The 24,118-nt window shown below is 60.3% G+C and overlaps 1 protein-coding gene across 2 annotated transcripts in view; it reads left to right on the forward strand.

The window, feature by feature from the left end:
* The first annotated feature begins 158 nt into the window (after positions 1-158).
* The window catches only part of GCK (glucokinase), a 38,065-nt gene continuing 14,105 nt past the window's right edge, over positions 159-24,118 (forward strand). The window contains exons 1-3 of one of the 2 annotated variants that reach the window (XM_089773793.1): positions 159-450; positions 7,512-8,799; positions 22,857-23,019. In XM_089773793.1, coding sequence (XP_089629919.1) covers positions 8,755-8,799; positions 22,857-23,019 — 208 coding nt within the window. In that variant the 5' untranslated portion in view covers positions 159-450; positions 7,512-8,754. Of the gene's footprint in view, positions 451-7,511; positions 8,800-13,656; positions 13,895-22,856; positions 23,020-24,118 lie in introns of those variants that run through there. The other variant, XM_075910755.2, reaches the window with a different exon arrangement.

Consider the following 24,118-nt stretch of genomic DNA (forward strand, 5'->3'; position numbering starts at 1 on the left):
GGGGGCAGGTCCCCCAGAGGGCGGGGCAGGTTGGGGAGGCAGTTCCCCGGGGGGGGCAGCCCCCAGGGGGCGGGGCAGGTTTGGGGGGGGCGTTCCCCAGGGGGCGGGGCAGGTTGGGGGGCCGTTGGGGGGGGCAGTCCCCCAGGGGGTGGGGCAGGTTCAGAGGGCGGGGCAGGTTGGGGAGGCAGTTCCCCGGGGGGGGGGGCAGTTCCCCAGGGAATGAGGCAGATTCTGGGGAGCTGACCCAGCGTGCGCACACATACATACACACACACTGTCTCTCTCTCTTTGCAGCCAGAGGCCTGGCTCGCACCCAGATTTTGTACACATGCGGTGCCCCCCGGGGTAGGTGATCAAGGTGTGCAGGCGCCCGAGCCTGTGTGGTAGAGTTAAGGTATGCCCCCTATGGGGTGAGCACCACTAACCTGGAGTCCGCCCTGCCTTACCAGGGTGAGCATTTGGGATGGAAAATCCTGTTTAAAATGTTAACTGGTTAAATGTATAAATTTAATTGGTTAAATTGCCCGTGGTTTGCTGCGGGAGGGAAGATGTTCCAGCCAGGCCGGGTGCCAGTTAATCCATTACCCTGGTAAGCACATGGGGAAGGCAATGCTTACCCGGTAATCAATTACCCCTTTAAATCCCTAGTGAGCATCAGCATGCCAGGGTTGGCCCTGCTACATGGGAATTGGCCCTACTAGCAAGCACCAGTGCATCAGCATGGGCCCTGCTTTATGGGGTCAGCACCTATAGTTCAGGATCCCATGGGAAGGCAATCTAAGGGGAAAAGCTGTTCAGGAGAGTTGACAGTTTTTCAGAGATGTTATTAAGGGCATAGGAGCAAACTGTGTAGGACTGATAAGTGCAGTGTGGCAAGAGGCCACCCTGGCTTAACCAGGAGATCTTCAATGATCTGAAACTCAGAAAAGAGTCATACAAAAGTAGAAACCAGGTCACATGAAAAAGGATGAATATAAGCAAATAACACATATATATAAGGGTGAAAGGCCAAGGCACTAAGCAAGATTAAGCTAGTCAGAAATGTAAAGAGACCGGTCTACAAATACATTAGAAGTAAGAGGGAGGCCAAGGACAGATTATGTCCCTTACTCAATGGGGTAGGAAGAACAAAATGTGAAGATGGAACAAAATGTTTAGTAGCAATTGAACATCTATCTTAATGTCAATGAAAATTAAGTAGGATCAGGGCTAAAATAGGGAGAAAATGTTAGATATTGCATAGATAAGTTAGACGATTTCAAGTCAGCAGGGCCTGATGAAATACATCAGGAGATATCTGAGCCATTAGCAGTTATCTTCAAAAGCTCATGAAAGACAGGTGAAATTCCAGGACTGAAAACGACAAAAATAGCACCCCTCTGTAAAAAAGGGAAGACGGCCAACACAGGGAATTCCAGATCGCTACTGAGTAAACAATAAAGCCCTCAAGTTGCAGACATCTGAAAGATAATAAGGTGATAAGTAACCACATGGATTTATAATGAACAAACCATGTCAAACCAACGTAGTAGCTTGCTTTGACAGAGTAACCAGCCTTGTGATAGGGGAATGATAGCTGTGGCACATCTTGACTTAAGTAAAGCTTTTGATACTCTTTCACACGGCCTCATAAGCAAATTAGGGAAATCCAATCTTGGCTTAGCTACTATAAGGTGAGTGCAGAACTAGCTGGAAAACTATTTCCCGAAAAAACTTAACAACAAAGAGTCTAGTAGCACCTTAAAGTCTAACAAAATGTGTAGATGGCATCATGAGCTTTCATGGGCAAAACCTATTTCTTCAGTTGACTGGAGTATAGTAAGTCCAGATCCAAGAATAAATAAGGAAAGGAGGGAGGGGGTGGGAAGAAGGAAAAAGGGGAGGAGAGGAAGAAGAAAAGAGACAATGAGTAGATAGTTCAGATAGTTACAAGAGGCTGTTAAGACCCAACCACGAGGGGAGTTACAGCAAGGGAGGTTAACAGCCAAGGTGGAAAGGCTGGTCCCACAATGATCAGTGCTGGGTCCAGTTCTGTGCAGCGCCTTCATCAATGATTAGAGCAGGGGTGGCCGACCTAAACCTGAGAAGGAGCCAGAATTGGCCAATGCACCTTGCCAAAGAGCAACAGCAGCATGTCACCAGCCCTGCTCATCTCCCCACCACCACCCGCAGCACATCCAGCCCACCAGCAGCCCCACGGGTCAGTGCTGCCTCCTCCTTTTCCTCCCGCCCACTGGGATCAGCTCTGTCTCGGTGGGAGACACTGGAGGGGGGGAAGCAGGCTCGGTGGGTGTGACAGGCTCGGTGGAGAGGGTGGGAAGTGGCAGGATCCTAAGGGAAGGGCCTTGGGCAGAGCTGGGGGTTGGGCAGTGAGCACCCTCCTGGCCCAGTGGAAAGTTGGCACCTGTAGCTCCAGCCCTGGATTTGGTACCTATGCAAGGAGCCGCATATTAACTTCTGAAGAGCCACCCCTGATTCAGAGAATGGCAAAGAGACTGCACTTAACCCAGTTTGTGGACGATACCAAGCTGGGAGGGGTTGCAGGTGCTTTGGCGGACAGGGTTAAAATTCAAAACGATTTGGACAAATTGGAGACGTGAGCTGAAGTCAATTGGAGGACATTCAATAAGGACAAATGCAAAGCACGCCACTTAGGAAGGAGCCGCGATCTGCACACATGCAGAATGGGAAGTGGCTGCCCAGGAAGGAGCACGGGGAAGAGATAACAAGCTAGATGTCAGCAGTGTAACACTGCTGCCACACAATCATTCTGGGATGTATTAGCAGGAGTGTTGTAAACAAGGCGCAAGAGGTAATTGTTCCGCTCCATTATGTGCTAAGTAGGCGTTAACTGACGCATCCTGTCCCATTCTGGATGCCACATTTCAGACAAGTTGTGATCAAATTGGGGAATGTCCAGAAAAGAGCAACAAAAATTAGTAATGCTGCATTGGCAAAGTGGGCCCCAGCCCAGAAAAAGCTTTTGCCCAAATGAAACTGAGTCTCTAAGGTGTCACTCATTGTTTTTTGCTGAAACAGACTAACATGGCTACTCCACTGAAAATGATTAATGGTCTAGAACAGGGGTTCCCAAACTTTTTGACATGGGGACCAGTAAATCCATTCACAAGCTTTTGGAGGACCGATAACATTCATTTGCATATTTGCATATTCATTAAGTAATGGTGAATATTCAAATAAGTGGTTTCTGGTCCTCCCAAAGCCCCCAGTGCCAGCTTTGGCAAAGCTTTTGATACAGTCACCCACAATATTCTTGCCAGCAAGTTAAGGGAATATGGATTGGATAAATGGACTGTGAGATGGATAGAAAGCTGGCTAGACCAGAGTTTCCCAAACTTTTTACTTTAGTTGGAACCCATTGTTTTTCAGTAATGTTTTTTGCAGCCCAATAATATAAACGCATATAAAAAGAATGAAAAATGAATACATTTTCAGTGTTTCACCCAGCTGCATCCTCCGCCCAGCCTGGGCCAGGGCCTGGGGGACCTGGTGCCACATGGGCACTCCAGGAGGCGGGGGCAGGAGCAGATTGGGGGTAGGATATCTGGCTAGGAGGGAGGGTGCAAGGAGAGGTAGGGTTGCCAAGTGTCCAGTTTTGTACCAGACAATCTGGTATTTGAGGCTTCTGTCTGGGAAACAAATTGAGAAAATACCAGACATATAAAATGTCCTGTATTTTCTAATTAGGTAAGTTTTATTATTATTAGGTGTATCAGTCCGTAGCTGCGAACTGCCTGGCTGGTAGATGTGCTCATGCTGCGAGTGTGTCTACCAGCCAGGCAGTTCGCAGCTACTCGAGGGAGGGTATGGTGGGAAAGGGGGCAGAATGGAATCCCCGGGGCCGGACTCACTCGTGTGCCCAGGTCTGCATGTGCCCGGTTCAGTCCCGCTTCCCGCCAGCTGATTTGCTCCCCCTCCCCTGCCAGTTTCTCCTCCTGAACTAGCCCCGCTGCCCCTGTCCAGCCCTGCTTCCGGTGGCTGGTTCTCTTGTCCTCCTCTTCATGATCTCCCCCATCAAGCCCCCCCGCCTGCCGCCCCGTCCCCTGGCCAGCCCGCTGCCCCCATCCAGCCCTGCTTCCAGACGCTGGTTCTACAGTCCTCCTTCTCCCGATCTCCCCTGGCCAGCCACCCTGTCCCCCGTCCAGCCCTGCTTCCACTGCCCGCCCGCCCCGATCTCCGCCGGACAGCCCCCCTGCCCCCAACCTTGCTTCCACCCGCCGCCCGCCCACCCCGATCTCCGCCGGACAGCCCCGCTGCCCCCAACCTTGCTTCCACTGCCCGCCCGCCGCCTCCCCCCGATCTCCGCCGGACAGCCCCCCTGCCCCCAACCTTGCTTCCACTGCCCGCCCGCCGCCTCCCCCCGATCTCCGCCGGACAGCCCCCCTGCCCCCAACCTTGCTTCCACTGCCCGCCCGCCGCCTCCCCCCGATCTCCGCCGGACAGCCCCCCTGCCCCCAACCTTGCTTCCACTGCCCGCCCGCCGCCTCCCCCCGATCTCCGCCGGACAGCCCCGCTGCCCCCAACCTTGCTTCCGCCCGCCGGCCGCCTCCCCCCGATCTCCGCCGGACAGCCCCGCTGCCCCCAACCTTGCTTCCGCCCGCCAGCCGCCTCCCCCCGATCTCCGCCGGACAGCCCCCCTGCCCCCAACCTTGCTTCCACCCGCCGCCCGCCCGCCCCGATCTCCGCCGGACAGCCCCCCTGCCCCCAACCTTGCTTCCACCCGCCGCCCGCCCGCCCCGATCTCCGCCGGACAGCCCCCCTGCCCCCAACCTTGCTTCCACCCGCCGCCCGCCCGCCCCGATCTCCGCCGGACAGCCCCCCTGCCCCCAACCTTGCTTCCACCCGCCAGCCGCCTCCCCCCGATCTCCGCCGGACAGCCCCCCTGCCCCCAACCTTGCTTCCACCCGCCGCCCGCCCGCCCCGATCTCCGCCGGACAGCCCCCCTGCCCCCAACCTTGCTTCCACCCGCCAGCCGCCCACCCCGATCTCCGCCAGACAGCCCCCCTGCCCCCAACCTTGCTTCCACCCGCCAGCCGCCTCCCCCCGATCTCCGCCGGACAGCCCCCCTGCCCCCAACCTTGCTTCCACCCGCCAGCCGCCTCCCCCCGATCTCCGCCGGACAGCCCCCCTGCCCCCAACCTTGCTTCCACCCGCCAGCCGCCTCCCCCCGATCTCCGCCGGACAGCCCCCCTGCCCCCAACCTTGCTTCCACCCGCCAGCCGCCCACCCCGATCTCCGCCAGACAGCCCCCCTGCCCCCAACCTTGCTTCCACCCGCCAGCCGCCTCCCCCCGATCTCCGCCGGACAGCCCCCCTGCCCCCAACCTTGCTTCCACCCGCCAGCCGCCTCCCCCCGATCTCCGCCGGACAGCCCCCCTGCCCCCAACCTTGCTTCCGCCCGCCAGCCGCCCACCCCCAATCTCCGCCGGACAGCCCCCCTGCCCCCAACCTTGCTTCCACCCGCCAGCCGCCTCCCCCCGATCTCCGCCGGACAGCCCCCCTGCCCCCAACCTTGCTTCCGCCCGCCAGCCGCCTCCCCCCGATCTCCGCCGGACAGCCCCACTGCCCCCAACCTTGCTTCCGCCCGCCAGCCGCCCACCCCCAATCTCCGCCGGACAGCCCCCCTGCCCCCAACCTTGCTTCCGCCCGCCAGCCGCCTCCCCCCGATCTCCGCCGGACAGCCCCCCTGCCCCCAACCTTGCTTCCGCCCGCCAGCCGCCTCCCCCCGATCTCCGCCGGACAGCCCCACTGCCCCCAACCTTGCTTCCGCCCGCCAGCCGCCCACCCCCGATCTCCACCGGACAGCCCCACTGCCCCCAACCTTGCTTCCTCCCGCCAGCCGCCTCCCCCCGATCTCCGCCGGACAGCCCCCCTGCCCCCAACCTTGCTTCCGCCCGCCAGCCGCCTCCCCCCGATCTCCGCCGGACAGCCCCCCTGCCCCCAACCTTGCTTCCGCCCGCCGCCCGCCCACCCCGATCTCCGCCGGACAGCCCCCCTGCCCCCAACCTTGCTTCCGCCCGCCAGCCGCCCACCCCGATCTCCGCCGGACAGCCCCCCTGCCCCCAACCTTGCTTCCACCCGCCGCCCGCCCGCCCCGATCTCCGCCGGACAGCCCCCCTGCCCCCAACCTTGCTTCCACCCGCCGCCCGCCCGCCCCGATCTCCGCCGGACAGCCCCCCTGCCCCCAACCTTGCTTCCGCCCGCCGCCCGCCCGCCCCGATCTCCGCCGGACAGCCCCCCTGCCCCCAACCTTGCTTCCGCCCGCCAGCCGCCTCCCCCCGATCTCCGCCGGACAGCCCCCCTGCCCCCAACCTTGCTTCCGCCCGCCAGCCGCCCACCCCGATCTCCGCCGGACAGCCCCGCTGCCCCCAACCTTGCTTCCTGGTGGCCATTTCCCCCCCCCCCACACACACCTCCTCCCAGCCCGCCCCACCCCGCTCCCCTCCCCTCCCAGCAGCCACGCTGGGGCCCTGTATTTTTTTCCCGTGGCCTGGCACCAGGCTGCAGCCTATAGTTTGGGAGACGCTGGTCTAGAAGACATGATCTTTGAGGGAAGACTGAAAAAGTGAGGTTTGTTTAGTCTGGGGAGGGGACAAAACAGTTTTCAAGTACATAAAAGGTTATTACAAGGAGGAGAAAAATTGTTCTTAACCGCTGAGACTAGGACAAGGAGCAAGGGGTTTAAACTGCAGCAAGGGAGGTTTAGGTTGGACATTAGGGAAAACTTTGTAACTGTCAGGGGGGTTAAACCCTGGAATAAGTTGCCTAGGGAGACGGTGGAATCTCCATCATTTGAGATTTTTAAGAGCCAGTTAGACAGACACCTGTCAGGGATGGTCTAGGCGGTGTTTGGTCCTCCGTGAGGACCATCTCGAGGTCCCTTCCAGTCCTCCGACTCTATGGGCCCCATTATACCAAGGTCGGTTCCAATCTATTAGAATGGGTCCTGCTGTACTAGGGTCAGGACAGGGTGCGCCCCGCTAGACAGGGGTCAGCACTGTTACACTGGGTCAGCCCTAATGTACTGGGCTGGGCCCTGCTATGCAGGGGTTGGTCCCAGTGTGTCAGTGCGACTAACCTGCTGGGGTGGGCACACCGGACAGGGATTGGCCCCAACATGTAGGGTTGCCAGCTTCCTGACTGCAGAAAGCTGAACACCCTTGCCCCATCCCACCCTTCGCCGAGGCTCCAGCCCTGCTCACTCCATGCCCCCCTCCCTCACCCTTGCTCGCGCTCTCAGAGGTAAGGGCGACCCAGCATGGTGTTGCAACCCTTATCTCTGTGCTGCTGGTGGCACGGCCCTGCCTTCAGAGCTGGGTGCCCGGCCAGCAGCTGCTGCTCTCTGACCACCCAGCTGTGAAGGCAGCACAGAAGTAAACGTGACACCGTGACCCTCCTTAAAATAACCTTGTGACCTCCCTGCAACTCCCTTTTGCTCAGGGCCCCCCTGTCTGGGAAATGCTGGTCTCACCTGTGACATTTCTATCCTAGAGCGTAAAAGGACAGAAAAGACCAAATTCCACGGGGGAGCCCCAATGTGACGCATTGGCCGTGGCTGGGCGTTTGACAGGAGCCTAATGAGCTCTACCTCCAGGCTTGATTCAAAGACGTCTAGTGATGGAGAAGCCACCACCTCTTCTGCAAAGCCTCCTCGGGCTCCAGGCTGTGCTCTGAATTAGACTGGAAGCTTTTGGGGGCAGCAGCCCTGGTGTCGTCTTCGCGCTGGCCATGCTCACCTAAGAATGACGTAACCATCTGGGCTTCACCTGTGAGCCCTGGACTGTGGCTGAGCCGGATTGCTGGGCCATGCAGCTCCTTGCCTCGTCCATACCTCGCTGGGTTGCAAGGGGAGCAATGCAGACCTGGACCCTGGTTTCATTCCTGCCACGGCAGGTGTTTCCCACTTCCCCTTGCCTTTGCTCAGCCCGCTCGGCTCTTTGTTAACCTTTGTCACTTGGTGGTGGGTCTCTGTGACCCAGCACGGTCACCATGGGAGCAGAACAGGTTGCTAAGTCTCGCACTGGAGTGGTTCCCGCAGTAACAAGGAGATAAAGTGGTTGTTATGACAATTGGAAGGAAGACGGATCACCATGGCGGTGGCTTTCTGCGTGACAGCACTAATAGTCAGATCGGGGGGGAGCCATACGACTGCGGGATTTCCCGGCTACACTAATACAAAGTTAGTCTTGAGATCCCAGGATGCACCTTGGGACCACATCGAGGGCCAAAATGGGAGGGCGTCTCCGGCATAGAAGTAAATAGACGTACTGGCATGTTGGGAACCGTGCCGGGAGGAAGCTGAGCCCCCGGGCTCCGTTACCCCCGAGGGTACCTCAGTCTCCACAGAAGGATTTGCTGCTTCTCTTCCGACCTGATGCAGGATCCCAAGGTGAGGTACGTCGCTTCACCCCATCCCCTTGCGTGAACCCCTGAACTAGAGGGAGGCTGAGGCCCCAGGCCTGGGACTGGACAAAGTCCTGGGAGAGGAGGAGACCCAGAAGGATTGCTTGGCGTTTGCGTGTGCACGCCAGAAAAGAGGAAAGTAACCAGCTAGCCTCCGGACGCAATAGACCGGTGGGGAACGTGGCCAGACCTGTGCTCTCAGCCCGGGACCAGCTACTCCAGGGCCCAGCGGGGGAATATTTCCGGGGCAAGGAGCCAAGTGGCGGTGTGTGTTGTGACTCCGTGGGCGAGGGGGTTGCCAGCAGCCCGCCCTTCGCAGACAGCTGCCCCAATGCTGGAGCGCAGAACCAGGATGGACAGCTCCAAGAAGGAGAAGGTAAGGCCTAGTTCTGGCACGTTCCCCTTAGCTTTGGGAGTGCAGCCTGGGTGAATGGCAGCTCAGCAGCTGGTTAGTCACTAGGCCCCATCCTAAGGCCGTGGGGCCCATCTGTGCACCTCTGCAGAAGGCAGATCTTTCCGGGGCGCCTGGGCTCATTTAGGGAAGTCCTTGGCCATCATCACCCCCTCCAAATCCAGCTGACGTGGAAGTTGGCAGCCAGTTTTCCAAGGATGGCTCAACTTCTGCTGCCCGGCTCAAGACCGGCCACCCAGCATTTGGGGCATCCCGACTCAGACGGGGCCTTTGAACCGTCAGGCTTTAATTCCCTGGTCTGCTTGCGGAGCGGCGCAGGGGGCAAGAACCGGCAGTGCCCGGGCAGGCGGCAGGTCTGCTCCACCGGAGCCTTCGGCGCCCAGAGCGCAGGCGGGGGGTGCCCATGGCGAAGGCTGGGCAGCTGGGTTCTGCGTTTCCCCGGCCCCTGGCCTTGCCAAAGCTGCCGAAATGGTCCCTTGGTGCCGGGGAATGAAGAAGTGCGTGGGGAGGGCGAGCAGGCGGGGGCGGGGGACAGAGGGGAGAGAAGGGCCCCAGCAGCTGGCTTGTTTGCGCTGTCCAGATGTTAAGCTGTTAATAGCCCCTTTCTCTGTGGCACCTCGTTTTGCAAAGGCTGGGCGTGTGTCAGGGCTGGCACTGACCCAGAGGGCAGGGCACCCCCTACCGAGCCCCACGCCCACCCAGCAGTGCAGCGCCCCTAGCACTGCGCTGGGGTAACGCTGACTCAGAGAGGAGTCCCCCACACTGCTCCTGATATTACTGTGCCCCCCGGCCCCCGATCGGAGCCGGCACCGACTCAGGAAAGAGAGCGCCCCAAGGGACACGCCCCTGACAGCCGCCGCAGGCTCGGTCCTCTGCCCAGCATCCCGCTTCCTTTCAGTTGGCAAGATCACAGCTGCTCCCAGGCGTGTCCTGTGTCCGAGGGCTCAGGGGCTCGGCAGGGCGGAAGGTTCTGTTCCTAGGATGGTTAATCCCCGGGAAGCGACACGCAGCTCCCTTTGAATCGCTGACAGGGTACTGCTTGGCTGTCCACTGTCCATCGTTCCTAGCCCCGGCGACAGCTGCCTCCTGCCCCGCCTGTTCCCTGGGCAGCGTTCCCTGCAAGCTCAGGAGGGATTCCAATGCTGCCCAGCTGATTAGCAGAGCGTCCTCTGCTAGGCTAGTGTTTACATGGGGTGGTGCACAGCCACATGCGCCTTGGTGCACATAAAATTTATTCTGCACATGGATGAAAATGGTTCCAGGCACTATTGCCCCTGGGGCTCATTCTGAGCAGCCTGTCTGCGATGTGCGGGGATGTCTCTCAGCGCCAGCGCTCGCTTAGCAAGCCGCTTGGGTTTCAAACCCTGTCCGTGGCTGCCCTAGACTGGGGATAGCCGGGAGGAGATGTGTCTCGTAGCGCTCCCTGAATGCTTGGCCCACTGACCTCATGCTATTGGCATCTGCTGAGGCACCATACGCAGCGCTTGCTCACCGTGTGACCTACTTAGAGCCTGAGAACTAGAGCAAATATCTACCCCCTCCCACCCACGGCCACGTGCGCCCCCCCTGTGCGCTAGAGGGAGCAGTCGGCGTGTGCTGGGCTCCCCTGGGTGGCGAGCAGGGGGAAAGGGGGGACCCCAAGCCCCCAGGCTGCCATGCTGATTGGGGGCATGGTCTTCCCACCCCAAGGATTGCAACCCCCTTTCTCCTGGCCATGGGGCAGCCAGTCGCTGTGCGTGGAGTGGGCAGAGCCACCGATACCCTGCACTCGCCCAACATGTGATCTGTGAAATATTAACTGGGTGGCAGCAGGCACCTGGCTGGGGGGATCCCAGCTACTCAGGGCCTAGAGCACGGCTGGGCAAAATACAGCCCAAGGGCCGGATCCGGCCCGCCAAGCCCGTGGACTCCCCTGCCGGGACCCTCAGGCACACAGCTGCTGTGGTTTTAAGCTCGGCTGGGGGGCGGGGGGGGGGGAGTCATGTGATCTCCCTGCCCCCAGCCCAATCCTCAGCTCCTATTGGCTGGAAACAACCAGCCAATAGGAGCTGTGAGATTGGCTTGGGGGATGGGGGCAGCGCAAGCCTCTTCCCCCTCCCTGAGCTGGGAGCTGCGTGGAGGGAGTAGCCTGCAGTTTAAAGTGATCTGGGGCTGCCGTGGGCAGGGAGCCCAGTCTGCCTGGGGTGCTGCAGGGCTGCTGGCCAGGAGGCACTTAGGTAAGCGCCTCCCAGCCACAGCCTGCCTCTGGCATCCCTTCCCCCCAACTTCCTCCCCCAGGTCACCATCCAAACCCTCTGCACACCCCCCCCCCCCAGGCCAGAATCCTCTTCTGCACCCATACCCCCTCCCTGACCCTACACCCCAATCCCCTGCCCCAGGTCACCCGCCAAACCCTCTGCAGTCTGCACCCCCTTTTCCCCTTCTCCCAGGTCACTGCTCCCTCCCAGACCTTGTACCCCCTCCTGTACCCCCCCACCCCCCAGGCCAGAATCCTTTCCTGCACCCATACCCCCTCCCTGACCCTACACCCCAATCCCCTGCCCCAGGTCACAACCCCCTCCTTCCCCCCAAAGAGACCTCATACCGTTTTCTGCACCCCAGTCCCTTACCCCATGTGCCCTTCTGCACCCAACCTCCACAGAAAAGTGTGGCCCTTGAGCACTTTCCAAAATCTTGGAGTGGCCCCCCTCCAGAAATTATTGCCCACCCCTGGCCTAGAGCCATAGGGGATTCCTGGCTTGGCTCAGTCTGCATCTACAGTTTGCAGGGAGCCAGGCTCTCCCAAATTCCCATCCATACAGCGCCCCCTGCTGGCCAGGGCACGGATTGGACTGTGCCACGTGTGCAATGCCCCCTGCTGGTTGGGGCCCAGATTGGTCTGTGCCACGTGTGCATTGCCCCCTGCTGGCCAGGGCCTGGATTGGTCTGTGCCACGTGTGCAATGCCCCCTGATAGCTGGGGCACGGATTGGTCTGTGCCACGTGTGCATTGCCCCCTGCTGGCCAGGGCCTGGATTGGTCTGTGCCAAGTGTGCAATGCCCCCTGATAGCTGGGGCACAGATTGGTCTGTGCCACGTGTGCGGTGCCCCCTGCTGGCCAGGGCATGGATTGGTCTGTGCTACGTGTGCAATGCCCCCTGATAGCTGGGGCACAGATTGGTCTGTGCCACGTGTGCGGTGCCCCCTGCTGGCCAGGGCATGGATTGGTCTGTGCTACGTGTGCGGTGCCCCCTGGTGGCCAGGGCATAGATTGGTCTGTGCCACTTGTGCGGTGCCCCCTGCTGGCCAGGGCCTGGATTGGTCTGTGCCACGTGTGCGGTGTCCCCTGGTGGCCAGGGCATAGATTGGTCTGTGCCACTTGTGCGGTGCCCCCTGGTGGCCAGGGCGTGGATTGGTCTGTGCCACGTGTGCGGTGCCCCCTGGTGGCCAGGGCACGGATTGGTCTGTGCTACGTGTGTGGTGCCCCCAGCTGGCCAGGGCACGGATTGGTCTGTGCCACGTGTGCGGTGCCTCCTACTGGCCGGGGCACGGATTGGTCTGTGCCCTGGCAGAGCCCTCGGGCATTGGTGGCCCCTTGGTCTCTCCCACTCTCTGCCCATCCTATGCAGCGTCTAGCAGCCAGGTGGCTGTGGTGGCACTTCCTTATTTTGTCATTTCCCTTTGGGACCCCTCTCGCCTGGCTCCGTGGGGCCATGAGCTGGGCGCAGCTGAAGGTGCCCCCTTGCCATCAGGAGGGCAGGTGGAATTGCATCTGGGGAGCCCAGCGCTGCAGGAAGCCCCCTCCCCAAGGGTCCAGGGTGGCGGAAGCTGGTAGCCCTTTGATTGGCCACGTGCACAGTTTATCCAGGAGACCGACTCAGGAAGTTGTCTGGCCCCTCTGACTCCTGCTTGCGCCCTCTCCTCTGCTCTGCCCTGGCCCTCGCTCACTGCACCTGGCTCTCGCAGGTCCTCTGAGCCCAGGCTGGAGGCGAACGTTGATGTGACTGCTAGGCCAGACAGCCCAGGAGGTGCCATCCAGGAAGCTGTGGTAAAGGCGCGCGGCGTTGCAAGGTGGGGCGCTCTGAGGTCGGGACGGGAGAGCCAGCACCCCAGGGCTTGGCTCGCCTTGGCGCTGAACATACGATCTGTCACAGGAAGGGGGCAGAAAAGCTGCTGCCCTTGGGGAGCGGGGCAGGCCTGGTCCCTCCAGTGAATTGCCCCCTCCCAAGTCTCGTGTGCTTCGGGAAGCGGGCAATGCGAGGCGAGGGGGCACTGCTGGGTGCAGCCTGCCCAGATGTCAGGAGCTCCCCCACCTTGCTCTTGCCCATCACTTTACATTAGTCGATTCAAAGCACGTTACACGGCAGCGCAATCCCAGTGCCCCCATTTTACAGATGGGGAAACTGAGGCACGCAATGGCATGGTGCCTTGGTCAAGGTCACTCCGCAGGCCAGTAGCAGAGCTGGGAATTAGAACAAGGTCTCATGGATCCCCATCCGTGGCTCTGTCCACTAGGCCGTCTTGCCTCCCCAATCCACCCTGCCCCCCAAGCCCATATTCGGGGTGGTTGATCCCAGAGACTCCGCTTTGATCAGTTCACTTAGGAGGGGCGCGAGGCAGGTCGCCATGCTCTGGTTTGTATCCTGGAAAGGGCTGTAACCCCCGACAGCAGCCCCAGCGTCGGCTCTGTGTGTGACCCTGGCCTGCGAGAGCGAGAGCTGCGGAAACTCTGCCGAGAGTCCTGGAGGCACAAGGTCCGTCAGCGACCCAGTGACGGGCTGGGCCGGCCCCCCTGCCCACGCCCCGGGGCTAGGTGTATTTCAGCAGCTCCAGAGCCTCTAGTCTCTCTGGGTGGGAAGAGCTGCCGTTGCTATCAGCAGCCCTCAGCCTTGGACTTCAGCAGCGGCTCAGCGCCCAGAAACAGGGCTCAGCTGGCCTGCTCAGCTCCGCAGCGGGCCCCCAAAAGACGCCTTTGGGCCACGCAGAGCAAGGGGATCCCGCCTGGCCCCGCCGATCCCTCGGGGCAGAAGGACCGGAGCAGTGCAGCAATGAAACCAAGACGGATTGAGACCTTGCACCTGGTAAGAGCTATGACCTGCCCAGAAAAGCCTCCCCCACCTCCCTCCCGCCGTGTGAGGTTAGGGGTAGCGCGGCTAAGCAGGTGAGCTCTTCCCTGCCTGCCAGATGGGGTGGGGGGTGGCTCGTGCCCAGCCCTGGCCGTGCTGCTTTGCAGCAGCAGACGGCTTTCCAAAGGCGGCTGGTCTCATTCCTTCCGTTTTCCAGATGGGGAAACTGAGGCACGGAGCCAGCCGCAGCAAAACCAAGTCTCGTGAGTTGCAGGCCAGGGCTCACGCCTCGGTGCAGGGTAGACCGAGCACAGCAAGGCTGCGTCCACACGGCAGCACTGCTCCGGGATGCCCGCAGTGTCACAGCAAGCCAGCTATTTGGGGCTTGCCGCTCCGCCGTCCCTGCGGACCTCAGGGCAGGCGGAGTCGGGGTGTTTGGAAGAGCGGGTTCTCTCCCCAGCAGTGCTGTGGAGACAGCGCCAAATTACATCCAACGAAGATACGCCATGTGCGTTGCTCCGGTTGCGTAGCGTATTTCGGGCTACAGTGCAGTGTAGACACAGCCCTAGATCCGCCCCCCCCCCCCGAGGGAGTGAGTCCTGCCACCTCTCGTCCTGACGTGCTGGCCCAGGGCCAGCGTGTGTAGCCTCCCTGTGCTTGAGGAGCGGCCTGCGGCCACGTGGGGTGCAGTAATCCCCCCTCAGGCACAGGGCTGCTGTGCTGAATGATGCCCGGCAAGGCCTCTGCGGCTCGCAGCCCTGCTTGGCCACTCCCAGGGCCCGCCTGGGGTCCCGGCGGTCCCACGAGCTCCAGGAAAGGCTCCGGGGCTGGCCGGCACCTCCCTCGTGGTGGCTGCTGGGGTCGCACCTGCACCCGCAGGACCCAGGTCCTGCTCTGAGGCAGGAAACCAGCGTGGGGACCTCCTGCCTTTGCCTTTGCATGGAGCCCCGGGGGAGCAGCTGCTGGGCAGAGGTCCAGGGCGGGTGGGGCACTGTGCGGCCTCCAGGGACCAGCATGTGCCTGTCTGAGGGGCTGGGCTGGCCCCCCGCGGCGCCAGGCGCACACAGTGGGGGTGGAGTTTCCCTGTGGCCACCCATGGGCCATGCCAGGAGCATGGTATGGTGGAAGGCAGCATGGCCTAGTGCCCTGGTCCCCAACGCGGTGCCCACGGGCGCCATAGCACCCGCCGGGCCATTTATGTGCATCCACGGAGCAACCTGGGCTGGCCCCGCCCCCGGGCGCGCAGCAGTCCCAAAATGTTGGGGACCACTGGCCTAGTGGTTAGAGCACCAGCCTGGGCCCTAGGAGCCCTCGGTTCAAATCCAACTTCGGCTGCTACTTGGCCAGGCGATTTTGGGCAGGTGATTGCTTGCTCCATGCCTCAGTTTCCCCAGTTGTAAGTGTAAGCATTGGAGCAATTACCCTGGCGACCCCCACTCAGGGCCTTCTGCTCTCCCCGCGCGTGCTCCGGCGCGCCAATCCCAGGGAGCCAAAGGAGTTCTCGAAGGTGTGCGTGCTCTTAATTGGATGGGAGAGAAGCGGCCATCCCTCTTGTCACTATGGTTACTGCAGCGCTGTCTGGACGCTGGGCATGGGCTGCGCGTTGCTGACCCCCAATCTGCACCGACAGCAGCCGCGGGGTTGCCTGTCCGTTACCCCTGTGCCCAGGACCACCCTGCTCTCGCAGCGGACGGCCCCTCTTCCAAAACGGGTGTCTGGATTTTGTACCCTGCGCTCACGCCAGCGAGCTGAGTCCCCGCGATCACGCCTCCGGCTCCTCGCCCAGCTGCGGGGTGTCCCCAGGGGGGCCCAAGGACGGGGAAGTTCAGAGTCACAGATGCACAGAACGGCAGGGCAGACGGCCAGAGAATCAGTCAGCTCAGCCACTCCCCTGTAGTCAGCCCCGCCCGTACCAAGTGGGGGAAAGCCACGGCCCCTTCTGCTCTCGTTGGGGGCCCCCCCTCACGTTTCCTGGTCCGTCAGCCAGGCGGCCCTAGCGCTGAGCTCTCCAAAACCTCAGTTCTCTGGCTCTCTGGTTTGGCGACCCGGGAGGTCACGGTGCCCGCTGGGCTCCGCCAGCCGCCACAGCGCATGTCAAATCAGAGTCCACACGTGGCCCTGCTAGGTGATGGCTCCACAGCAACACCGTTTTGAAATAACAGGCCGCATCTGCACAGCCAGCAGTCACTGTGACCGTGTCGAAATGCCGTCGAGCCGGAGGACTGCTCGCTCTGACTCCTGTAGCCCTCCTTGCACGAGGAGCAAGGGGAGTCGGGGGAAGAGCGCCGACTCAAAATCGCTGCTGTGTAGACAGCACCAAAACTCAAAATAAGCTGGAACGGAGGGTTGGGGTGTGAGGTTGGAGGGCAGTGTTAGGGTGAGGGGGTCGGAAGGGGGGTATTGGGGTGCAGGGGTTGGAGGACGGTGTGAGGGTGAAGGGCAGTGTTAGGGTGGGGGGTCGGAAGGGGGTATTCGGGTGTGGGGGTGAGGTGGTTGGAAGGGGGTATTCGGGTGTGGGGGTGAGGTTGAAGGGCAGTGTTAGGGTGAGGGGGGTATTTGGGTGTGGGGGTGAGGGTGAAGGGCAGTGTTAGGGTGAGGGGGTCGGAAGGGGGTATTGAGGGCGGGGGTTGGAGGATGTGTGAGGGTGAAGGGCAGTGTTAGGGTGGGGGGTCGGAAGGGGGGTATTCGGGTGTGGGGGTGAGGGTGAAGGGCAGTGTTAGGGTGAGGGGGTCGGAAGGGGGGAGGTGCGGGGGTTGGAGGATGTGTAAGGGTGAAGGGCAGTGGGGGGGGGTCGGAAGGGGGTATTCGGGTGTGGGGGTGAGGGGGGCAGGAAGGGGGGGGGGGGTATTTGGGTGTGGGGGTGAGGGGGTCGGAAGGGGGGTATTCGGGTGTGGGGGTGAGGGTGAAGGGCAGTGTTAGGGTGAGGGGGTCGGAAAGGGGGTATTCGGGTGCGGGGGTTGGAGGGCGGTGTGAGGGTGAAGGGCAGTGTTAGGGTGGGGGGTCGGAAGGGGGGTATTTGGGTGCGGGGGTTGGAGGACGGTGTGAGGGTGAAGGGCAGTGTTAGGGTGGGGGGTCGGAAGAGGGGTATTCGGGTGTGGGGGTGAGGGGGTCGGAAGGGGGGTATTCGGGTGTGGGGGTGAGGGTGAAGGGCAGTGTTAGGGTGAGGGGGTCAGAAGGGGGTATTCGGGTGTGGGGGTGAGGGTGAAGGGCAGTGTTAGGGTGAGGGGGTTGGAAGGGGAGTATTCGGGTGTGGGGGTGAGGGGGTCGGAAAGGGGGGTATGCGGGTGTGGGGGTGAGGGTGAAGGGCAGTGTTAGGGTGAGGGGGTTGGAAGGCTGAGTCAGTGTTGTCAGTTGTATGGTGCAAATACCCTTGTCATTGTAGGGCGCCCTCTTGTGTCATGTGCTCACTTACTTGGCCCCCGTCACTTACCATTTGAGCAGCTCACTGTAGGCAGCACATCCCTTGAGCACATCTCACACCTCCCTGAGGGGCAGGTCCAGGCTGAAATCCCCGTGTAAGCTCACGGCCTGGCTTACATCCCAGAGAGGATAAGGGACTTGCCCAAGGCCACCCAGGAAGTCTGTGGCAGAGCAGGAACTAAACCTGGGTCTCTTAAGTCTTAGCTGAGCACCATGACCATTGGCTCATCCTTCCTCTTTCCACCTGGCACAGCTTGCTGAATAATGGGAAAAATATAATTTCTTTGTCCATCAACAAAAAAAAACCCTCATTGAAAAAATTCTTCAGTCTTGCTCTGTTCACCTCTGCTCCCAGGCTGAAAGAGACATTGCCGGATAGTTCTCACCCCTTGATCCAGCCCAAATGCTCCAGCACTTGAAATGCCAGCGAGGCGTTCAGCTGCTGCCGGGAGCTGAGCGCTGGCCTCCGTAGGCTCCACAGAAGGCATTTACTCGCAGACACTTCCGTTTGACACAGGTCGCGGGCGCTGCCGTGGCGCTGTGACGTCCGGCCTGGACTCCCTTTCTCAGTGGCTCCTAACTCACCCCGGTCTTTGCTTTGGCGCCGATATCTCCCAGACTCCCCCAACGAGCAGGCAAAGTGTGAGCAAAATCTGGTCAATCAATATTCCCCCCCGCCCCGCTCCGGCCCAGCTCGGTGTTTGTCTCAGAGAGGGCAGGGTGGAGGGGCCGCCAGGCGCGTGGTCAGCAGCGGACGTTGGGGATAGCCCACCATGTGAGCCCAGCCCAGGAGCCGCCTTGGCTCAGAGCGGGGTGAGCTGCACAGCTTGGGCTGACGAGCCAGGCTCAGTCCAGCTGGCTGGAAAGCAGAGAGGGGTGAGAGGCCTGGCCGGTGGGGCGGGAGAGGAGGACGGTGCCGTGGCCCCACCTAAAGAGGAGAAGGTCGGGGAGAGGCAGAAGAGAAGGGCCCGTGCCCTGTAAACACTGATGAGCTGAGGGAGCCCCTGGCTCAAAGACTCAGAACACTGGAACGAAGGGCCCTCGAGAGGCATGAAGCCCAGTCCCCGGCCCTCCCGGCAGGACCCAGCACCGTCTAGCTCAGCGTCTGTCCAGGCTGCTCTGAAATGTCTCCCGCGATGGAGATTCCACAGCGTCCCCGGGGAATCTCTCCTGGTGTTAACCCCGACAGGCTGGACGTTCTTCCGAATGTCCGACCTGAGCCACCCTTGCTGCTCGTCCTGTTTAGGGCCAGGCAGTGGGAGTTAGTCCAGGGCCTGCCGGAGACGGAGTGTCGGGGATAGGATGTTACTCGGAATGGGGGGGGTCCTGACTGATGGATCAGAGCGCTGGGACACTGCCTCACATTCCTTCCTGAAATGGGACCTAAAACTCACCTGGGAGGTCTGCCTGCCGAGGGAGCAGGGAGGGGTGCTGGCCATCCCCTTCCCCATTTCCCACCCCTCCTGAGGTTGTGGAGTTTCCTCAGTGAGGTGGCCCTGGAGTTAGGGAGCCGTGCCCTGTGCGCGCAAGGGGAGAGGGAGGCTGGGGAGCATGTGAGGTAGGGCGGCTGCCAGACGGGGCATTGCTCAGGGACTGCAAACACCCGGGTGATGCAAAGCTTCTATATTTAGGAACTGGCAGGAACCTGAGCTAAATATAGCACGAAATCCAGGGCGCTGACCTCTGTGCCATCCGGTGCCTTGAGTTACGCAAGAGCCGCTCCATGTAGGTGCGATGTGGAAGTTCCCAAGGCCCCTTCCCAGCCTTTCCTGGGGACGATGACAAGTCCTTCCTGGGGGCACTTTTCCAGTGTTTTCCCCAGGCTCGGTTGAAATGCCCTGAGCGTCACACTCCAGGCACTGCCCTTTGGAAGGGTCGGCGTTCGTCCGGAGGGGGCGTGTTTCCATCGTGCGCAGGGGCTGGGAACTCCCTGAGCGCCGGGGGGTCCGCGCCGTGTTCCCTGACCCACGCTGGGGATCGTCAGTGAACCCGGTCGCCTGGCCCTCCCCATGTGTATGTGGGTCCTTCAAAGTACTGCTGGCCGGGTTCTACCCATGAGACCGGCTGGGAGGGGGTCGGAGACACAAAACCAGCCCCGGCGAGATTCATCGCGGGGGCGGAGCCCTGGTCTGCAAGGTTCTTGGGACAGTCAGAGCCCATCAGTCTGGTTGGCTTGACGACCGGCGCACGGGGGGCTAGGGAGACCCAGCAGGAGGCCCATGAGCTCGGGCTATTGCCCGTCTGTGCCGCGGGGCAAGAGATGTTGCTGTGCTGGGACTGAGTGATCCCGGAGGGAAGTAGGATTGGTGATTTAAGAACCCAGCCGCCAGGAGACTCAGCCGGACTCGGACATGGAGAAGGTGGGACCAGCGGCGCTAAGGAAGCAGCGGATGGTTTCAGGCTCCCCTCTGGGTGGAGAGAGAACTCCGCAGCCTCGAATGGGCCTGATGCGGCTCTCACAGGCAGGTGCAAATCAGGAGTAACGTCGCCGAAAGCAGCTGGGTGGCCCCGGCATGAAGCTGCCATGAGATCAAAATCAGGCCCCGTGTCTTTAACACTGGTCCTAAGCAGCATTTACTGCCGGCCTGCAGCGGCGCCTTGTGGCTTTGCGATCCGAGCCCCCCGCCCGCATCCTCCCCGGCCTTCCTACACAGCACGCCCCCTGGCCTCAGTCATTCAAAAACCTGCAGCCTAGCGTGAGCCCCCTGCAGAAGCCAGGCAGCCGTCACTGGAGGGAAGAGGGAGCTAGTCCATCCCCCGGAGGGTTCTTCCCAAGGAAAACAAGACACCCCGGGAGAAAGCGAGGCTGAGTGGGAGCATGACTTCCCAGAGAGGTGACCCCAGCCTCCAGCCGCCTGGTCCGGTCGCTGCCCCGCATGGGACAGATACGCTGTTGGCTGCAGTCTGTGTGGAGTGGCTGGCACCAGGCTGCTGGCTAAACGCCGACAGATCACTGGTTTCTGTGCAAACAGCTAGTGAAGGTCGGCAGAGCTGGTCTGGCCGGTCAGGGACCCTGGGCTGAGGACTAGCCAGGAGATCTTGGCCCTCTGGACAAGGACACGTTGGGACAGGACCTCCGGGAAACATTGCAGCCAGCCAGACTGGTGCCAATTCCAACATTACAAAAGACAGATCAGCCCAGGGGGCTTGTTAATTCAGAGCCCAGACTGCCAGATAAATGTTATCATGTGCTCGTTATCACACCGCGTGCTGGGAGGTAAACACTCGGGGGGGGGGGGGGGATTACAGTGCCAGCCGTGAAGGCCACAGCACACGGGGCACTGAGCATCCACATGAATTGGCTGGACAGGATTTGTCGCACCTTTACCTTTACGGTCGTCGGATTTTCGAGTCGCTTTCAAAGCAGCCGCCGCTCGCGCAGGGGCTCAGATTTCCAGACAGGGAACCGTTGTGTCATTTGTGAGTGAAGACCCCACGGAGCCCTTTTGTGGGTTAGCAAGGGGCTAGGGGCTCTGACCGGACGCGGCCAGACCCCAATGGCCAAGAACCCTCTGAGAAGCTCTGGTTGTTGACCGTAACGGGATTCAAAACAGAGCTAGGTACATTCCTGGCGGTCAGGTCTGTCGATGGCGATTAGGCCGGCAGGGCCGGGAGGGTGTCCCTCGTCGGGAATGGGCAACAGGGGAGGGACCACTGGATTCCCGGATCTGTTTGCTCCCTCTGGGGCACCTGGCCTTGGCCACCGTTGGCAGCCAGGACGCTGGGCTGGATGGGCCTTTGGTCTGACCCAGTGTGGCCACTAATATTCTTATAACCCACGAGGACTTGAGACAGTTTTGATGGAGGCAGCAGTTCCAGTTATTTTCTTATTGCTTGTTGGGGGTAAACCCGTGGTCTTGTGGACGGCACAAAGAAGCAGATCCCTCGGAAGGAGGGTCCAAGAGGAGAGGAAAGACCAGCCTGATCTCTCTTGATCAGGATGGGACAGTGCAGGTGGGGTACAAAAGCTATGATCACCTGATTTTCCCAGATCTCCATGGAGGTCCTATGGGATGAGACCAGTTTGCATTTCTCCCTTAAATTGTGGGAAGTGATTATTCCCCTTTATTCAGCACTGGCAAGGCCACAGCTGGAGTGTTGTGTCCAGTTCTGGGCCCCCACTACAGAAAGGACGTGGGCGCATTGGACAGAGGCCAGCGGAGGACAACTAAAATGATTTGGGGGCTGGAGCGCTTGACCTACGAGGAGAGGCTGAAGGATTCAGGCTTGTTTAGTCTGCAGAAGAGGAGAGTGAGGGGGGATTTGAGAGCAGCCTGCGACTTCCTGAAGGGGGGTTCCAAAGAGGCTGGAGAGAGGCTGTTCTCAGTGGGGGCAGATGCCATGGTCTCAAGTTACAGTGGGGGAGGTCTAGGCTGGATGTTGGAAAAAACTCTTTCCCTAGGCGGGTGGGGAAGTGCTGGGCTGGGTTCCCTAGAGAGGTGGAATCTCTGTCCCTAGAGGTTTTAAGTCCTGGCTTGACACAGCCCTGGCTGGGATGATCGAGTTGTGGTTGGTCCTGCTTTGGGCAGGGGGCTGGACTCGGTGACTCCTGAGGCCTCTGTGATTCTAAAAGAGAGAGACCATGGTACGAAATTACCATTGGGCAGAGATGAACCTAGATTCAAGCAAATCTTATCGCAGATCACTGAGGGCCACCTGGGTTTATACAAATTCCAACGTTAACCTGTTCTTTCCGCAAGGGAAAGGCTCAAGATGGAACAATGCAGCCCTGTGGCTAGTGGTGCTCTCTTGGTTTCGTAATGCAAGGGTTAATCGTGCAATGATTTGAATCCATTGTTGGTCTCAAGTTTCAACTTCTTGTCATTGTCAGTTAGCCACTTTACCTTGTATGATTGTTAACTCCTGGAGAGGTTCATTGGGTTCATGGTCTGATCTCCACCTGCTTCTCATGGTGTTTAGCATGTTAGGGAAGTACAATTAACGAGCTACCTTTTAGCCATTTAGGCTCTGAAATAAGAGCAGCGAAATCTCACTGGGGTGGCTTCTTCTAATCCAATAGCCAGTGGGCCAAAAGAACCTTGATTAAAGGGATTTTAATTAAACATGAATCAACCGTTTAACAGAAGCCCTGCAAGTCGTATTATTACTACAGTTCACAATACGCCGGAGCGGAAGGGCTGTGCGGCAGGACACCCCGGGCTCCCCACCTCCTTCGCCCGAGGCCGTGCTAAGTCCAAAGGGGCTGGGGCGGGCTGGTGAGTTGGTTTTCTGGACAGCTCTTCAGCTGCTCCTGCTGGATTCTAGGCTTCCCCTTTCTCCTGGGCGGCCGGGAGACCTGAATTCAGCCCTTCCTCCCAGGAGCTCCCCGCCTGCAGGAAACCGCAGCCGGGCGCCTGGGCGGGAGGCCGGGTGTAAGTGGATGCAACAAACAGGCTGCTCAGTGTTTGGGGATCTGTGTCAAAGCAAACCCCGGAGGGCTCAGCATTGCAGGCCTGCATTCGCCTGCCTCCTCTGGCCGTGGCCTTCATGCCCTGCTCCCCGCCCTCTTGCACCAGCCCGCCGTCTGCCTTGCGCTTACCTGCCTCTGCTGCCGCAGGTGGAGCAGATCCTGTCGGAGTTCCGGCTGCAGGAGGAGGACCTGAAGACGGTGATGCGCCGGATGCAGAAGGAAATGGACCGGGGGCTGAAGCTGGAGACGCACGAGGAAGCCTCGGTGAAGATGCTGCCCACTTACGTACGCTCCACCCCCGAGGGCTCAGGTAAGATGTGGCCCGGTCTCCCGCACCTACCGCTCTCGCTGCTCCCGGGGGCCACAGAGGCCTCTAGAGAGACAAGGACCCCCCCAGCCTGGGGGAAGAATTTGGTCTCCCTCCTGCCACCCCGAGGGGGCGCTGCTCACCGCAGGGGCAGGAATCCATCACCCCGGCTGGCCCTGGACTCCATCCAAGGGGTAGCGAGGGCCCAGTGGCCTGGCGAAGCTCCGTCCTGCCGCCGTGCTGAGGGCACAGAGCGCCCCCCGGTGCACGTGACGTCCGGGAGTTGAGGAGGCTCTGCCTTTCCCAAGGGGTGCCCAGCCCCTTGCAGCATCAAGCCGTCCCACAGGTTATTTGAGGGGCCCCTCTCCACTCGCCGGCCTCCAGCAGCAGCAAGAGACGGGTGACGGGCACCGTGTGGGCATCAGGGCTGGGGCTGGGCTCCTGACCAAAGGGGCTGGCCATAAACTGGCCTCGCCAAACAGAGCCCAGCCGGTGAACGCCCCATTGAGAGCCGTCCAGCGGAGGGACGCGCAGCAGGGAGAAGACAGGCAAGTCTGCCTAGGGGTCCGGGTCTTCTTCCGCAGCCATGCAGCCAACCTGATACGTCAGGGCCAGAGTCAGTCGGAAAACGGGATCTTTTCCCCATGAACAGTGTTGCAAAAGCAAGCACTTGTGGCTACGCTCTGGGGAATATTTGGTCAATTCCCCTCCACCCAAAATTTCAGCAGAAAAACAAACTTCTTGGCAGAACTATTTTTGATTTTTAGCCCGTTTTTCAGGGTTTGGCCTTTGACAAAAAGTTGAAATTTTCCACAGGTTGGGGGATGGGGGTTTGGTTTTGGATGGAACTTTTCCAGTCCTTTTGGTGGAAAACATCAAAACGTTCCCCCCAAATCCAGACATTTTCCATGAAAATTTCCATTGAATCAAAGCCCCAGGTTTCCATCAGGAAAATGTTTTCGGGGGGACATTTTCAGCCCTTCTTTCTATGGTTATTTTTGTAGCATCTGGAAGCTCCGTCCTGGGCCAGGCCCCATTGCACTAGCCTTGTGCAAACCCAAGACAACGAGCGGTTCGGCTTCGTTTCATGTAACGCCAGACA

This window comes from Pelodiscus sinensis, chromosome 28 (assembly GCF_052426305.1).
Source record: "Pelodiscus sinensis isolate ZL-2025 chromosome 28, ASM5242630v1, whole genome shotgun sequence".
NCBI lineage: Eukaryota > Metazoa > Chordata > Testudines > Trionychidae > Pelodiscus > Pelodiscus sinensis.